Source organism: Bactrocera latifrons, unplaced genomic scaffold (genome assembly GCF_001853355.1).
Source record: "Bactrocera latifrons isolate USDA-ARS-PBARC rearing strain unplaced genomic scaffold, ASM185335v1 scaffold_190, whole genome shotgun sequence".
NCBI lineage: Eukaryota > Metazoa > Arthropoda > Insecta > Diptera > Tephritidae > Bactrocera > Bactrocera latifrons.
Window position 1 is genome coordinate 48,514 of NW_017535408.1, and position 19,444 is coordinate 67,957.

At 37.0% G+C, this 19,444-nt stretch overlaps 1 protein-coding gene across 1 annotated transcript; it reads left to right on the top strand.

The window, feature by feature from the left end:
• The first annotated feature begins 515 nt into the window (after positions 1–515).
• Positions 516–3,082, top strand: LOC108967578. The gene is made up of 4 exons (XM_018931099.1): positions 516–595; positions 663–782; positions 1,120–1,314; positions 2,837–3,082. Exons 1-4 carry the CDS (start codon positions 524–526, stop codon positions 3,050–3,052), a joined length of 603 nt encoding a protein of 200 aa, XP_018786644.1. The 5' UTR covers positions 516–523; the 3' UTR covers positions 3,053–3,082.
• The last annotated feature ends 16,362 nt before the right edge of the window (positions 3,083–19,444 follow it).

Here is a 19,444-nt window from a genome sequence, read left to right on the forward strand (position 1 = left end):
TTATAATTGGTTTTAAATTATTATTTGTTTGACAATTTTAATTGTTATGTAGAATAAAAATATTTATGTACATATGTTCTTTATTATATAGTACAGTTTCAAATTTACGAGTACATGATGCATGCCACGCGGCGTTCGCAAAATGTCGAAAAAAACACTTCATCATTGCAATTTTCAAGCTTCACTGGAGCAGTAAATCTAAAAAACAATCAAAAATCCTTCAAAACGCCATTTGATTGGAAAATAAACGCGACGGGGCGGCACCTGTGTATGTGTGTTTGAGCTAAAAAATAAAAAAATAATCAAAAATTGCTTCGATTTGGGCGTTACGCGTCAATGMTGGCGATGTCAGCCCAGTGATAATGTTAGATTTTTGCAATTTAAAATTTTAAAATTTTCCAACTATATTAAATGACATTTTAATTTTGAGCCCATAGATCAAGCTATAAAATGTGGGCGTGATGGCTTTTTGCCGTCAAACGAGTTGAACACGTTTAATCTTTAGCTCTTAGAGTTTACCAAAATGGCGCTTACAATGAAAATATTTTGGTTGAATTTCGTCTTTGTGCTGTATTGTGGTTTGGCGGCAGCGGARGTAAGCGTTTTTCAAATAAAAAAAGAGATAATTCTGAAAATATTTTCGTAATTTTTTCTTTTCACAGAAAGTTATGCGTCCCAGTTTTAAGGACGTCAAAGTTTGGAGTGATGAGAAGTATGTGACGCATAAACTGGCCTTCGACTCAAAGGATCCACATCTCAACTTTACGCTTAATGTGTTGAAGGTATTTTAGTYATAATTTTTATAAATTTATATATACTTTACATACAATCAAATTTCTRTCTTAAATCTCGAACTTTAACAGTTTCTATTTGTACCGTATCCTTATTTTTGTCTCCAACTGTAACTCTAGCTCTAATTCTGAATCCAACTGTAACTGTAACTCTAACTCTAACTATAATTGTAACTCTAACTTTAATTTTAGCTCTAACTCTAACTTTATCCCCAACTATATCTCTACCTCTATTTCTAACTCGCAATATCTACCTGTAACTCTACATCTATYTCAATTTCCTTTCTCTATTACAATGTAATTTTCGCTTTAATTTTTCTCTCCGTAGGAACTTCACGATGTTGACATTCACACCCACATTCGTATTGTTCAGAAAAAGGACCCCACATATTTCTTTACCACAAACTCTACAATGAATTTCTGTCGTATGATCAGTTGGCGTAATGCCTCTCCGGTCGGTGCACTTCTACATACATATATGAAGGAATATGGAAACTTGATTGAAAAATGTCCGATAGTGAAGGTAAGATTAAAAATTTTATTTAGTAGGTCTTTTTGAGGAGGTTAATCGAAAGAAAATCTAGTTATATAGGGGGCTTGAGGAATGTGTTGTCCAATAATAGTAAGCGCTGATTTGGCTTTTAGCCTTATTACTTCTCTTTGAAACATTGGGAGTCTCTAAAAGGTTGCACCATCTCTTATGATACAGAACTGAACAACACTTTTCCTTACTTTCCAAGCCTTAATCCGCCATTTAGCTAGGATGAGTGATTAGTCACTGCTGGACTTAATACTCTTTCTACAATCTTTGAGCTCATAAAAATTTGGTATATACACATTTAATCTGCTTAGGATCGGATCAAGAGAACAACAAGCCTCGGGATAAGCCTATAACGATTTTGTGATGTATACATGAACTCGACAGTTGTAGGTCGATAATCGAGAATTCCGAACTTGTAAATAAAATATGAGATTACTTAAATCCAGTCCTTTAACATTTCCATGCTTCATAAATAAGAAAGATTTTTATATTGCGCCAAATTTGAGGATTTTCTTGATTACTGGATACATTKTTTGGACGTAGGCAAGTTCTTCATGGAAGTTTTTTGATTCCGGGATAAACTTTTTTGGACGTAAGTCCTTCATGGAAATTTYCGCTGCTGCGCTTCATAATCTAATAAGATCTCCAAACGGTCTCGTTTTTGAGTAGTACTTTGATTTAATGGTGGMTAAAGTATCAACAGGATGACGTTAGGGTCTAGAGTTACTTGAGCTAGTTTATTAATATCTTTGGTAACTTTACATTCAAAGCTTGGATTGTGCGTCTTGGGTTTCAGCACTATACTATATACACAGACCTGGACCTCCCRTGCGCTTAGCTGGTGCTTTTCGAGGACCAGTTCCTATACGTTTGCGAGGTCATTTTATCCTACAATCGAACGCAAAATATCTACTGAACTAGTTTTTTTCCGCAAAGTTCTTCTTGCCGCAATTGTAAGAGTTCTTACGGAAGACTGACGCTAGTTGTCAAAGTTGTAGGGAGAAGGGTGAGRTGGAAACATCTCCTCCATTGTCCAGGCCTTGCAAAACTGAGGCTGAGACATCTCGAGAATATTACCTATGGTGGACCAAAATATATGGTGTGAACTGATATTAGTCTYATTGAGACGACTGCGACATGCTCAAAGCTCTTTGCCGCTTTGTAAGGGTMTTACGATATAGTTTTTATGARWTAATAGGTACCAYAACAGACCGRCATTCTAAGCTRTCGAAGTGATATTATTCTTGCATTGTCCTTTAAAACTAATCTAACGTAAGCCAGGATGACTTTTTAAGTCGCTTTCTTTGTATTTGTCTAAACAAAAATATCCAAAAGCCTGTTTTTAAATAAATATTCTATATTAAGCATTATTTCAGATAAAATTGTTAACTAGGAGAGCAGTAGTTGACTTGCGCTTTTGCTTTCTTTCTTTTTCTTCGCGAACTATATTTGTCAGGCTCACTATTCACTACATACACCCACTAAACGTTCACGTAAATTTCAGGGTGAATATTTCATACATAGATTCTGGTATCCCGAGGATGTGACYTTCGCCACCTTGCCCGAAGTCGATTTCGAAATTGATTTCTCCGCTTATCACGTGGACGCTAGCATGAATCGTGAAATGATCATCAACGATCACATCACCGGCGAAGGCACCGTGCACGATGTGAACAATGTGAAGCCGGGTCTCTTAGCGCTATTRCCGAAAGYAGGTTAAAAGCGGAGATGGATAAAWGAAAGAGGCAAAAATTTGGGCAATATACATATGTACATATAAGTACTTTGGTGTAGGTTAGGCTATAAAGTAGAAGCAGWATTTTTATGACTGCCAGTGGCAGATCATAAAGTTGGAAGTGCTTGTATAATTGCTGTGGTAATTTGGTCTTTAGCATTAAATCGTTAAATAAAAAAGAAAAAATAATAATAATAATAAAAACAAGTATGTGGCAACACCATAAAAATGCACATAAAAGTTAAAGAATAAAAATATTTCAATGGAATTTTGAGTTTTTCATAAATAAATTAAATTTGCGATTACTATGCAAGGGAAAGGCCGGCTTATATAGCTATATTTATATACATATGTGAGTATCTAACGTATAATTATATATGTTTGTGTGTATATATATCTAGCACCAATAATATTTATATCTTGCGCTCAAATGTCGATTGAATCTTAACGCGCCGGGTGTGGATTATGAGGTGCTTGCGAACAAGCAAGAAATCGCAAAAAAAAARKTKRWTWAAAAMAAAAAAAATCAAAAAAAAGTTATAAGCTGCATAAATTGGGCAAGCAACCCGGATCACCCTCTACGCACGCCTAATTGCGAGCAAAAAATATTCATCAATTTCGTTGGCAGTTCATATTGACAGTAGCGCGACAAATCCTTCAATGGCGCGTTACCATAAATCACGAATGCTATAAGAATTCGTAGAAAACAACAACAATATGAGCAAAATATTTGCTCATTGACATTTAAGGCATGAAGAAAGSCAACAACAGCGCTTAAGAGGGGTTGCGCATATTAGAAATTCGCAAGCTGTCGATAGCGAGCTAAAGAAGCGCATATTAATTTCAGCARCTGGCAGAGTTTGCGAAAAAACGGTATATATATACATAAATATTGCGAAAAAAGTTCAAGAGAAATCACGGGTCTTTCTAATAGCGTTAAAAACCCAACTAAGTTGGGGAAAACACGCTGAAACTACTTTTTTACTAAACAAGAAAGTGTGCGCAAATAAAATTGCAAATTTGTTGCCAAGTGACTTTGATTGATTCAATTGTTGCAAAATGACAGTTCCGTATAGCCGRCCGTTTAGGCATAAGCGCTGAGAGCGCGTCACTGACAGCAGTCACACTTCAAATGACAAGTGACAATGCAATATATGAGTGCTATATGACAGATATTAATAAAATTTGAGCTTAGAAACAAATTAAAAAAAAACATTAACTTCGATTGCATCGTAACTAAAATCTTCGTTTTATTCTTCATTGGCGTAGATACCGCTTACGTTTCTAAACATTAAACATATTTTGTTCGGTCGGCTTATGTGACAGCTATACACTATAGTGATGCGATCTGGATGGTTTCTGCGAAGATTGTAGCGATGATCGAAAAAATTATCTGTGCCAATTTTCGTGCAGATATCTCGTCAAATGGAAAAGTTTTCCATACAAAAGCTTGATTCGGATCGTGCACTTTGTATGGCAGGTATATGTTATATTCGTTCGATATAAATAATTTCTTCGGAGATTGTAGCAATGCTTTGGGCAGTTAACCATATCAAATTTAGAGCAGATACCTCGTCAAATGAGGGAGTTTCCCATACAGGGACATWAATCCRAAAGTTCAGTTTGTATGGTAACCATACGCTATAATGATCCAATTTTAACGGTTTCTTCGGAGATTATAGGGATGCTTTGGAGAATTATCCATCCCAAATTTCGAGAAGATAGCTCGTCAAATAAAGTAGCTTCCCTCACACGGTTCAGTTGTATGGCAACTCTCTATATCTCAAAAACTCAGGGACTAGTTGGCGTACATACAGACGCTAGAAGAAAGGACGGGCAGAGGGACAATGCTAAATCGACTCAGCTCAGCACGCTGATCTTTTACATAAATACTTTCTGTGGTCTCCGAAATTCAATATTCATAGTTCCAAACTTCCTGCAAAACTTAATATAACCTGTTTAAGGTAAATTTACTAATCTTCAATCAATCAATGCATGATATCAATAATTAAACAAAAATTGCATGCTGCCTTGAGTCTTCCGGCCAGGTCATGCAAGACCTCCTGTGGTGTCACAAACTGAGCTATAAAACTAAAAATATTCCTTCAGCAGCATTCTCATACACCTATTTTGCATGCCACACTTGTTAGCCACACATAAGTTTCCTACTCTTATGACACACTGTGTTGCTAAATATTTTTATGAACTGCTAATGCGTTTCGTATGTGCATATTTGCATAAAAGTTTTCAAGTTAAAAACAATAAATGTGTATTCTGTAAAAACATAGTAAATTAATGTTGAATTTATGATTTTTGACTAACAAATTTCGCATACGAAAACCAAGGGCTGCCACTTTTCGGGTAATACACTAAAGATATAACCGTATATGCGAAGTCATGTATAATTACCAAATTTTACCACGAAATTTTAACTATTTTGTGCCCGTGTTTAGATAAATGGCAAGCTCTGAAAGACGGCACCGAGTAGTCTGGAATTCGAGAAAGCAACTTGAACATATTAAAAATCACAAAGCGTAACATGAAAATCATAAAATTGTTTATGACATTTGTAGAAAATTATAATGAGCTGKCGGGTACGGTCTTTATGCGCTTTTCTTTATAAATGAGAGGCTTACAGTTKCTGTACTCAGTAGTACGCTAAGGAGAGTCTGCAAGTGGTTGGTCTCATACAAGCCTCGTRAAATAAATTTTTTTGCTAGAGAAATCTCTTAATCTTGTTGTTTAGGTCAATTATCAAGTATTCTGCACGCTTTATGACACTTTATGCCTTTGAGCCATAAGGGGTCTCTGATTGAATATCGGTAGCTTAAGGGTTTCTCGTTTTGAAGGTTTTGAGATATTTTTCTTAGGAACTTTCCGTCTCATACATATCGGATCGGATCTGAAATTCGACCTGCTTAATTAAGGCACYATATWTGCTACTTCCATTTGTGAAGAGCTCTTTTCTGTTGTTGTTGTAGCGATTATCTAAATCATGCTTGGGGGAAGGCAATAAAYTAACCATCATCGAAATCACTTAACTGCAGCTACAGCAAAAGAGCTGTAACGACKGGTTTGTACCATAGGAAGAAGGGTGCTAAGTCAGTTGGTTTCATTTCACATGAGGTAYCTAGTGTCACGCGTAGACTCATTGCATGTAGAACGTAGGTTTTGCATGACAGAGTCTATTATATAATTTTAATTCGTCGACATGTTTAAGAAATGTTCAACTGATGTTCCTGGGGATTCCGATTCAAGTCGATTACTGTAAGAATGATTTCTGCGAAACGCCGTAGGAGAAACTACCTAGAGAGCAGTGAAATATGCTTCTTTACAGGAAGCAAGCGGACCTCGTTATGTAGATGTTCTCTCCATTTATTGTTCGGAGTTCAGTCTTTTCACAGGTGTATATCTTCGCTACTTGCATTCTGCTGCATCCAGGCGACCATATTTGGTCTACGCCAATTATGACCGGCCGGCCGTCTTTGGTCCTTGTTCCAAGTGCTGCCAGTGCTGCCGACTATCAACTTGAGAATCTCGTTGCGATTCTGTATTTTGGTTATTATTGCATATGTGTATGGAGTGTTGAAGTGCAGTCTGTCGAGTGTTACACCTAACACTTTAAGGTTGTTGACCAACGGAGTTTTAACGTCATCTAACATCATCGACGGAGATGTTGAAGTTCAATCTGTATTTGTTAGTGCAGTTTGTAGGGAGGCTATGGATTTGACAGGGTACAGTTTTAGATCCCTTGCAGTGAAGAAGCGAGAAAGTTCTAGACAATAGGCATTCACTTTTAGGGCTGTTTTATCTTATTTACATCTAAAATGTTAGGGTAGTTGACTTTCGAAATTTCGACATCAGTGACGAAGAAGTTGCGGTCCAGTCTGTGCTCCTTCGTTCAGTTTGTACTTTCGAAATTTCGACATCAGCGATGGAGAAGTTGCAGTCCAGTTTGTGTTCCGTCGTTCAGTTTATAAATTGGTGGTTTTGAACTTGACAGTATAGAGTTTTATTGAATAAGCAGACTACTTCGATATCAACCCGTACTCTTTGGTTCATCAATTAACTTAACCTAACATTCTTACAGCGTTCCGAATTAGAAATTCTACAATCAAAGAGCAGTTGCAAGCTCCAGCAGTTAAAGCAGCCAGAAATGTTAAAAGCACCCGTAAGTACGCACTGTCAATGAAAATGAATGTGATGCCATCTTCCCTACTYCAAAAAATAATTGTAAACCTTTGCTCAGCGACTCACTCAAATTATGCTCTCACATSAAAATGCTAGTAGTACTGAATAATTTACGTTTTAAACGAGTACACACACACTCACTCAAATGCGAAATGTAGATTTTATAATTTATTGTGTTAAAACATGATTGCTTTTACCTCCGTACATGAACAGGGGTAATACAATTTCGTATGAATAACATAATCAGGTTGTCGCAGAAAAGGATTCCAATTCATTTTAGACAAACATGTGTGCCACCAGTTGGAGAGCAGAGAAAATATTTTAATCCCTAATTGAAAATAAACACAACATGCGACAAAATTCAAAGAAAACATGAAAATGAAAACAAGCAGCAGCAATGTTGTTGTACTAGTACTGGTAGTGGAAGTGGCACTCGTGTAGTCGAGGCAACAATGACAGGCGATGCAAAACGCAAATGCAGTTGAGCAACATGAAATTACTACACGAAAATGCATTGTAAGGACATGTAGGGAGAGGGATATTTAGAAGAGCGAAAGAGCCTGGGCAGAGAAGGTTAAGGTAATGTGGGCAGAGACCCGCTTAGTTGCAATGTGATATGCAAGTAGAAATGTGAGCTGRAGCTGGATGAGTGAGTAAATGAAGCGCAATTGAGCGCGTGAGCTGGATTAGCGGTCGAGGTAAATGGTAAACCAGTTTTAGGTGCTTTATAACGGYAATTGCATAACTGTTAAGCAAATATCAATAGCAGGCAGCGCTGGCTTTGGGTGAGTTCGTATATTGGAATGAGCACAAATCAGGGATTTTGAGTTTCAAAAACACTGTAAATTGCGTTGTAAGTGAAAAATTTCGTGCCACCAGCATTAAGCTTGTCGCTTACGTGCCACTTCGGCGCCTATATGCGCACAACATGTACACTTGTTGTTGTAGTTTAAATTATAATCAAGATATATCAGTGTAGTAAAAGCAATTCGTCTGCCTTAATAAACTAATTTAATTCACTGAGCAGCATAGCCTTGCTTTAGACAAAGTTGTAAGCGRCACAATAATGTCGTGTCGGATTTACAGTTAGTATCTATAATGTTAGTGTGTCGCATTGTGCCAAGCAATAACGCAAATACTTGCTTACGAAGCGACGATCCGCAGCGTGATTTATGCGCCACAGATAGGCAGGMCCGATAGTCTATGGAGCGTTTGGCGAATTTATTTTGCTACAACMAGCGACGAGGCTATTAAATGTCCTTTTCGATGTTTTTTCACATTTATTTATTTATTTTTTATTGTTTTATATTTTTTTTATGCTATTTATTTAGCACAGCCAACAAGTAAACATATGCAAAACTGCCACGTTTACTCTAACACTTACGCGTATTGGCCCTAAGGACATGTTATCCTTGCGGCAATTCAAGTTTAAAAAGTAACAACAAAAGTGTTCAGTAAAATGTTGCTGGCAATAGAAAATGCAAAAATTTGCTGGTGTGAGCGGGCAACAAGCGCTACAAATCCCCCGAACGGAAGTCAACAACCAAACACACTTGTCTTGCAATTCCGGTGCTGGCGGATGGCGTGTGTGTGAGTTGGCTGTCCCGCAAGTATTGCATGGTTAAGTGATGGCATGGTGGGGCACATTGGTCAGACGAAATTCAAACAATTTGCATATGCTTTTTGGTGGCGGGGCATAATAAAAGCGYTTAGAATGAGAAAAATAACAGCAAGAAAAATAGCAAATAAAGTGTGGATGAGTGCAGTAGGTGGAAGAGCAGTGCASCAGGCTGGGRAAAATGTCAACAACAGCAGCAAAAAGTAAGCGTATGTATGTACATATATATTTTTATGTGTGTGTTTGTCGCTGTGCAGGCAGTGTGTTCTCAGTGACAATGCCAACAAGCGCAGAACAACACTTCAAACTGAATGGGYAGCTGAAACCAAATCCAATGTCAGCTTAAGAATTTGCCCAAGTTATTCGTTGTGTATTTAACACTTGACGCACACACGCACACAGGCAAATGTCACTGGCTAGCATAGACTTATGCTGATAGAGCTGTTTGAAGCCAAGAACAATGGCAATGGCGCGCAGCAATGGCATCTTGTTGGAATGCTTGGTAACACGCACCGCTTACTGTGTGTGTACGTGTGTGTGTGGCTTTGTTTAGCATGCGCGCAGCAAGTCGCCTAAAAGCWCGCAATGTTTGATGTCCTAGTTGACATATCGGAAGGCAGACACTAAGCTTGGCATACTGAAACTCGCCTGCGAACTTAAAGAAGTTCAAAGTAGCAGAGGCAAAGCGAAAAAATTAGAGAAAACAAAAAACCAAAAAAAAAAAAAATTAAAACCATCAAAAAGCAGGAAAAAAATGTTATTTTCAGTTACACAGAAAGCTATAATACCCTTCACAGTTGCATTTATTACAGCACAAACGTGTACAACGAGACCTTCAACTTGTTGTTGAATGGTCAGTTTTTATGGCAGCCATATGTTATAGTAGTCCTATCTGGAAAATATGCTCGCAGATTATAGCGTTATCTTAGATAATAGTCCATGCAAAAAATGGTGAAGATATCTCTTGAAACAAAAAACTTTTTCTTAAAAGTGCTTGATTTTGATCGTTTAGTTTATATGCTATAGTATGCTATAGTAGTCCGAGCTGAATTATTTCTTAGAAGATAACAGCGTTACTTTACGTAGTAATTCACGTGAAATTTTGTGAAGTTATTTCGTCAATTATAAAAGTTTTCCATACAAAAACTTGTTTTGGGTCGGTCAGTTTGTATGGCAGCTATATGTTCTAGTTGTCTGATTTGGAAAATTTTTTCGAAAATTATAGCGTTATAATAGCTWAAAATTCACACCRAATTTCGTGAAGATATCTTATCAAATAAAGAAGTTTTCCAWACAAGCACTAATTTCCGATCGTTCAGTTTGTATGATAGCTACATRCTATAGGGGCCAGAAATCGACGACTCCGACAAATTGAGAGCTTCTTGGAGAGAAAAAGAYRTGWGCACAATTTCAAACTGAAAATTGKAAWAYTTCTTCGGGAGAAAAGGACGTGTACACAATTAAAGATCGATATGCCAAAATCGACTCAGCTCGACATGCTGATCCTTTAAATATATACATATTTTACTGGTATCCTTCTGTGTGTTACAAGCTCCGTGGCAAACTTTCCATACCCCGTTCAGGGTATAAAGATGTGTAATACAGTAAAGCTCGGGCCACTAAGTCAAGCTCGGCAAAGTTAAAAACGAATGTTTTAACTAATGCAAAACGAAGGTTGGCGTGAAATAGTAGCAGCCAAATGTGTAAGATATGCAGCACTAAGGCGAAAAATTCTAGTGAGCCGCATAAAAAATAAACACACATACATTTCTAAAACGGTAGATATATCCATATATAGCACATATCTCTGCCATGCGCCCAGTCCGCTCTATTTGGCGCGCGTCAATGACTACTAAAGCCAATTGTCTCTGCTCGAATATGCGCTTCAAGAGCGAGCGGTCTCACATCGGCCACTTGGTGGTGCTTGTCGTGGTGTAATATTTATGCGCAGACGACTAAAATAAGCTGCTTCAAGGATTTATTGGCGAAATGGACAGATTTGACTATGTATGTTATCCCTGGGAATGCTGGCAATATGTCGCACAACAATGCATTGTTGGCGCGATTTTAYAGTGCATTTGTACACGGCGAGAAGAAATTTTTGGTGTGAAATATTTMTTCTTAATAAATAAGTCACTACTAACTACACCAGCAATATCACTTAATGCTACTTTAAGCATAGCATCCGTGGTCATTGCCAGTATGTGTATTACTGCGAAGGGTGCTTTAAATGTCAAAGAAGCTGGGTATACACGTCGTACTTCTAGCCTACTTCAACTGCGTTCCTGAAAACTCGGGTCACTGCGTAGTAGAGGCCACTCGAGGCGCCTTTTTTCTGCTCGTATACCCACGTGGGAGATGGAGAGAAGTCGCTGCAGAAGACGCGCAGTGAGTGTTTTCACGGATAGGTCGAAGCTAGGATGAAAGATTAGAGGGAGAGTTTTCTGTAAAGAGCTCNCCTGCAGTTTAGTGTTTTCAGACAGCAATGGCTGCTATCGAGTTAACGGTACACGTATTGCTACCAATCGCAGCCTCTTTCAGAAAGRTGATCACTCATTCGTATAGCAGAGCGATAATACTAGCGATGTGCTCGTTAATTGCGGGCTCATAGCTAGTCCAGGAGGGTCTGCTGTCACTAAAAATAGCATCAAGCTAGTTGTGGTGAAAACATATTCACACTTTCTCTTTCACTTTCCTACTTTCACCAGATTAAGGTTGAAACATCTTGGTGACCATATCTTCTACGAGCCCGACGAATTAGTTGGTGTTGATATTAACCAGATCAATAATTTTGTATCTGGTTCTAGGCGGCATGAGGCTTTAGGACGGTTGTCTTGATCCGCACTTAGGAGTTCTGTTTTCAATAAATGACAAGTGGCTCTAGCAGTCCAAGAGAGATTATTTGTGGTCTTACGAATATTAGCCTATTTACCTAACCTAAATTCACCTAGGAGTTTATATTGGACACTGCCCAACAGGTTATCATGCGATAATACTTACCTTATAAGCCGCTAGTTTTCAAAGTTGGCTTGGAGGAGAGTGCGTTGAAAACATCCAAGCACTTTCTCCTCCATTGTCTAGCTTTTGCAATACTGAGGCTGAAATATCTGGCCCGTCTTACTTTCTACGTACGAGAAGGCATAATCAAACTGATATTAGCCGTCTCAACAAAATCCTACTCAAATCCTACTTTGTCGATTTCTAAGTGCTTTATGATATATGTATGTATATATAGTAGTTCTTCGGGTGCCACAAYAGTTCGGCTTTATAAGCTGTCCAAGTGAGACCCCGCTTAAGATTGACCTCTTAACCCAACCCTAACCAACATATTCCTCTCAGTGCACCATTTTGCTCCAACGCCGCAATGGTCCCATGAACGGCCGAGCCATTGATGAATGTTCGCATTGAATAGCAATTTTTCAAGATTTACAACTTAACCCAACGTAAATGCAAAGCTAAAACTTATTGAAAAAAAGAGAATAAGAATAAATATAATGCAAAGCGTGCAGGAAAAAATGGAATATCGGATGCTGCCACGAATGAAGAACCAATATTGAAAAGTAAAATGTGAAAGGATATGTGCCGCCAGGACAATGAATTTGTCGAGATAGCGAGKGTAATGGGCTGAAATGGCCGTTGGCCTTTTGTGCGCTAGCTATACGTATGGCATATGTGGCATGTGGCAACTTCATTTGCGCACACACGACTACAAATGCAGTTATTCAAAAAGTAGCGGCGAAGGAATGTCGAATGAAAGTAACTATTTTTTGTATTTTTTTTTTGGAAAAAAGTATTCACCAAAATTGGACCGCCTCAAAGGTGGAGGACAAAAGTTAGCAAAGTGAAAATAAAATGTTGCATGCGGGTCGCTCGCTGCGGGCGTGTGCAGGCGGTTTTCTACTTTTGCTACTTTTTGTTGTATCGTCAGTTTTCAAGAACTTTTGAAACCCGAAATGTGCGTTTGTGTGCAATGTCTTTGCAGTGTGGGATTTGCAAACAATTTTCTTGYGATTTCAAAATCAATAAAACATTTTCGCATTTCAGGCAAGTTACTTGTTGGTGCGATTCGCTGGTATTTGCTTTCGCTTGCAGCACACAATTGAATTCAACTATTTTATCTTAAATTGTATCTTGAGGATAATAAATAAATATTACACCCACCAAGCACTTCGTAAAACGCCCAGACACACATACACACGCATATACAGTAGGAGTTGGTAAATTTAAATTTATTATTGAATTTTTTCAACAATTTGTTGGCAGCACACTAGTATAAACACACATACACATGGACGCTCATATATGTATAACATGACAATTGAAAAGTCGCCGGCCTGCCATAGCAAAATATATATATTTTTTGGTTTTTTCATTCAGTTCCATCCAAGGGTTACACGTTGATTACAGCTTTTCTTTCAACTTTTCGACACCGTTTTGCTTTCACCATTTGTGCTCTGCTTCAAGATAGGCCTCACTTTCGGCTATCATCTCTTCATTTGACGAAAATTTCTTCCCAGCGAGCGTTCTTTTGAGATCTGAGTACAGAAAATAATCGCTGGAGGCCAGATCTGTAGAATATGGTGGATGCAAAAACTATGCGAAGATCAGTTGATGATTTTCTGCCTTTATTTTCTTTCAGCTTTGGCAAGAAATTAAGCTACTCGACCTAGTCAAGTGGCATCGCCTGGCTCTAAAAGATCCAAGAAAATCCGACTTTTCTAGCCAAATTTTGCTCAGCGATGAGGCTCATTTCTGGCTCAATGGGTATGTAAACAAGCGAAATTGCCGCATTTGTGGCGAAGTGCAACCTGAAGAGAATTAGGAACTGCCATTTCATACAAAAAAAAAAAAAAAAAAACAGTTTGGTGTGGTATATAACTTCAAAAATTATGCCAGTGAGATCGTTACCGTCAATGGTGTCCATTATCATGTTATAATAACCGACTATTGGATGTCTGAAATTGAAGCTCGTGATCTCTGCGACATTTGGCTTCAACAACACGGCGCCACTTCGCACACATCGCATCAATCAATGGATTTAGAGAGAGAGAGGACTTCGATGAGCAGGTGATTTCACATTTTGGGTCAGTCGATTGGCCACCAAAATCGTTTGATATCACACCGTTGGACTTCTTTCTGTGGCGATATGTAAAGTCCAAAGCCTATGCGGACAWTGCCGCTTCGATCCAGCCTTGGAGTGAAACATCACGCATGTGATTCGCCAATTACYAGTCGAAATGCTYGCACGAGTCATCGAAAATTGGRCTGAACGAATGGTCCATCTGAGACGTGGCCAAGGACAACATTAATGTTCAGAAAATGAATGCCAAAAAATGTTATTTGCAATGATAATGAACACTTCCAATTAAATTTGAAGTTTCTTTAGAAAAGTAGGGAATCTGGAAATGCATCACTCCATAGTAGCGCCATTTATCTGTCAGGCCGAAGACTTTTCAATTGACCGGTTAAGCATGTACTTTGTGCTTTCACTGTTCGTTTGACGAGCTTATTTGTTGCTATTCTCTATTTTGTATAGAATTTTGGCCAGTTGCATGGCCAATTCATTTCATTGGTCCACTCGGCTTGTGTGTGTTCGCTTGTCTTCTGTCAATTAGACCAAATTCAAAGCGACTGTCAACCTTTTCGTGCACCTTGCCCTTTTCTACTTGTCATGTACCCGCTACTACGTATATAACCGTTAGTTACTTTGTATGGGTTATAAATTGCAAAATGTTTCTTATTTTCTATTTTCGGTTTCTTTTTTATTGCTTTCGAAATATGCCTTTTCGYATGAATTGTTGCCAATAAATAAATTGTTGTGCTTTTCTATGACTTGAATGGCTTTCRAAAATACCCTTTCAGTTGCATACAAACAAACACACATATACTATCGACATATAGTACATGCATAAATGCTCGCATGTATTTTCAATCATTGTTGCTATTTTTGCGAATCTTTGGAAAATTAATTGAACAGCTATTGTCAATTGATTGCTCGCACACAATGCTAGTTTTCTGCGTCCTTAGAGTAAAGTTTAAGGTTTAGCAAAATATACATTTATTTTTTTTTTGTATTGGAAAATTCACAAGAAATCAGTGTTGATTAAAATAACAGTTATTTTTCGAAAAATATGACATTGTGCTAAAATAAAGGGTGATCCAGGTAAAGGTACGTTTTTGAATACCCTTTTTTGACAAAAYACGCGTGAGTTGCGTCAAGCTGTCATGTAATGTTTGTTTTGAAGAGATTCAAGAGCTGCCATTTCATTTAAAAAAAAAAAACAAAACAACGGTTTGCTGTGGTTTGTCAGCCGGTGGAATCATTGGTTCATATTTTTTTAAAAATGATGGCGGTTTCTTTTAGATTTTGAGAGTATTTCATCATTGATAGTTATGTTGATTTAGATCTTCATATTCCTAAAGTGTGAAAAAATTTAGATTAGGTCAAGTTTAGGTTAGTTATTACTGATTCTATTCGTTACTTATCATCTGAGCTATTCGGAAAGCACTTAGTACTAAAAATTTTAGTTTTTGAGATAATTWTCATCAGATATCTATAACTGAATACTCGATCGGTGCTGTCTGACTGTAGTTACTATAGTATCTACTGGCCTCGGATTATTTCTTTATACATATGTATGTATGTATGTATATGCCAAGCTCTACTAACTCGTTTCAAGATTCTATAATATTCTAAAAAACGCCATCTCCTGAGCTCAATTTTTATGTGTGATTGTAATTTTATGTATATATACATATATATATATATACGCATGTATGTATATGTATCTAAGTATATTTAAGTAGTATATTTAATAAGAATTTTTTTATTTAGAAATATATATGCAGTCAAACGAGTATATCATTGCGCTGTTATGTACATATGTGCATATGTGAATTGAGTACCGACCACATGACATGCTTATCTATTGCCACTTTATGTACATAGCTACTTTTTGTACATGTGTGTATGTATGACAACATGCATTGCATGCAACATACAATTAATCTTATTCATAGAATTAAACATTGCATATAAAAATCGGTTACACGATTGCACAAATTTTTCTTGTCGGTTTGGTTTGTGTGTCACTACATGCAAGTGCACATTTGATTTGATATGCACATACATATATCTATTTATATATATGTATACATGTCTATTACATAAATACGTATCTACAATATGCCATGAGTTAAATAATGTTCATAAAAATGCTTGCATGAACATATATGTATGCAGTGTTTRAAGTTTATGCGCACATTAGGGATGTTCACAATTAATATGTGATTTAAATATGAGTTTATATAGAATTTTAATGCAGCTTTTGCTGTATGTGGATCCACATGATTAATCGAAGAACAGAACAGAGTTTTATTTTTAGCTCTAAGATTAAGTCATTTTTTATTCAGCTGCAGTAATTACATTTATACTAGTTGCAAACTAGTTCCAAAACAAAAATCATATGGCTGTACATAGAACAGAAAACAAGTTTTATTTTTAGCTTCAAAATTATGAAAACTAATATTTTCCAGCTGGACTAGTTATATTTTAACTAGTTCCAAACCAAAAATCATATRATTGAACATGGAACTTAGAATAGCAAAAGAGTGATTTATTTTTAGCACCTAAAYTAAGTAGAATAAAATTTTTTCAGATGGGGTAGTTACTTTTGAACTAGTGCAAATTAGTTCCAACACAGGAACCATATGGTTAAACAACGAATAGAGTAGAACTCCAAATTAAAATATATGTATATATCTGTGGCAGGCGTAGCAGTTTCATTTTAACTATAATAGTTCCGAAACAGAACCCATATGGAATCATCATGGTTAAACATATAATAGAACAAAACAGAGCTTTATTCTTAACTCTGCAATTACAGTAAATGTTTTTTCGTCCATAATAGTAACTTTGAAGTAGTTGCAAACTAGTTTCAAATCAGGAAGCATATACCACCACATACAATAGAAGATAGTTCTATTCTGAGTTCTAAAATAAGGAATTTTTAGTKACTTTAGGACTAGTTTCGAACTAGTTCCGAAACAGGAACCATATTGTTATATAAAACACAGTTCTTCGTTTAGTTTTTTTTGTTTAAAAAATTTACGAATTTTTTTCAGGTGGACTAGTTACTTTTGGATTAGTTTCAAATTAGTTCCAAAACAGGGACCGTATGTTTATTTGAAAAGCAGTACAGAATTTAATATTTATTTTCTAAACTAAAGAACAATATTTTTCTTTCARCAGGAGTAATTACTTTTGAACAAGTTGCAAACTAGTTACAGAAATAATATTTTTTTTTTAATTTTCAGCCAGCTGCTAATATTCAAATATTTTTATTATGAAAAGTACAAAAGCAGCTATATGTTGCAATGGTCCCGTACAAAATTTTATAAGGGTATCTTGTCAAATAAAAAAGATTTCCATACAARRAGATGATTTGAGGGATCGGTTTGTATGRCAGCTATATGTTATAGTAGTTCGATCTGAATAATATGTTCGGAGATAGTAGCGATGTTTTGAACAATAATCCAACMAACATTTCTGGAATATAACTTGTCAAATRAAAAGGTTTTCCTTCCTTTCCATMAARTATAAGGACTTGATTTTGAGGGAAAAGTTTATATGGAAAATAAAATCAACAGTATATTRGGCAGAAAGGARCATGTGCAAAATTTCAGATCGATACCTCAAAAACTGAGGAGCTAGTTCGCTCAGCTAATCTTGAATATACTTATATAATATRTATTTTATAGGGTYTCTGAAATTTTCTTTTGGGTGTTACTTGGTGGGAAACTTATATAGACCATGTTCAGGGTATAATATTAAATAGTTCCGCTTTTATTTAAGYACATCCCTAATGTACATAGTTATGTGCCAATTGGCGTACTTTTTACATAAAAATACCCGCTCCAATCAAGTTTCTCATTCATGTGTCATTATTATCGCCGAATTCGTAGGCAACATGTGCAAATATTTACAAGCTTATCGAAATAAAACCGTAAAGTCATGCCGTAGACATTTTTGTGTAGGCTCATAGAACGGCATGTACAYAAGAAATTACGATCGTGCGGCAAAGTTTCAATGTTTTCACACTCGCGCCGCGCACAAATATTAGCTTTATCGCTCCGCGAGATCGGCTGAAATTTGAACTAAATAATTTTTTTGCTGCTAAATRTTTGTGCGCTGCACTGAACACATGTTGCATGCAGACTTACATAACTACAGAGCTCGTTTTGTAAATATGTACATATTTGCTATGTCTGTCTGGCGATAAGCGCATTCTATGTAATGCTCATTAACGTTAACACATACACATACACGTACATATGTGTGTACAAGCATTTGTATGTGCATTTCTAAAAACCGACAATTTTTATGCAGACTTTTTACGCCTCGAAACGTCAGTTGTTCTTGAAACTTCAGCCTAGTCGGATCACTGGCGCTCCTCGCGCTCCAACGTACTCGCTATTCATGCCGGGCAATGTAAATATTTATAAAAGCCAGCGAACTGCCTCATGATGAAGCAAAAAACAACAATAAACTCTACAACAACAACAGCACGTCGACAAGTTTTTTTTCGAAAACAGCAAAGTAAAAACCGCATAGTTGTTGTTGTTATGCAGTGTTGAAAGGTCAGGTGCTGATAAGTCGTGAACACTGAACGTAACAAGACGAGAAACAGCAACAGCAGCAGCAACAAAAACAACAAAAATAAACAATAGCAGCAACAACAACAACGATGACAAAAAAACAGCAATAACAAAAACAACAACAATAGCAACAACACCACCGGTAGCTGCGCCAACAAGCTAGCAATTCCACAGCGATCGCGTCAAATGTATGAATACTTRCAACAACAACAACACAATAGCAGTGCCATACAAATAGCGCGTCGCTAGCGCTACTTTTGCATTCATTCRGCCGTTGAATTCGTAAACACAAAGACACGCGGCGCGCACATAAACACACATAGTGTACACATGTGCGCCGCGCTTCACGATCAGTTAAATGGTTAGCAGCAGTGCGGTGTGGAGCGCTGCCCAGCGCCGTCAAGGGGCAAAGCCTACGCCAGCGGTCGGGCAGACACAGGCGCGTGACGCGTTGTGTTGTGTGGCAAGGCTTGGCGATTTGTTTGGATAAACATTCGTACGTATCACGTACACTAGCGGGACGTGGCRCGGCGTCGTTGTTTCGGGTAAGTGTTTTGTTGAAAATACAAAAATTGAATTTTCCTCAGATTATTTCTCTACTGTTTGTATTTGCTTGCTGACTATTATTTTTGTTAGTTTTTTTTTGTCAATTTGTTTTTTTTTTAAAAAAATGCTCTCTCTATCGAGTCGTGGCACAGTGTCATGATTGATTAGTGTATGTTTGCTTAACATTTATTTTTAGTTTAGCAAATGGCAGGCGTCCGTTTTTTAGTATATATCAAAATTTTCGAATTTTTTCCTATTTTTGTTCGAAATAATTTCCTAAGTTGAGTGGTTTTTGAAATTAAAATAGCTGTAAAAATGCAAAAAATCAATAAATCGGAGAAGTAGTGTGGATTAAGCAAACCGAT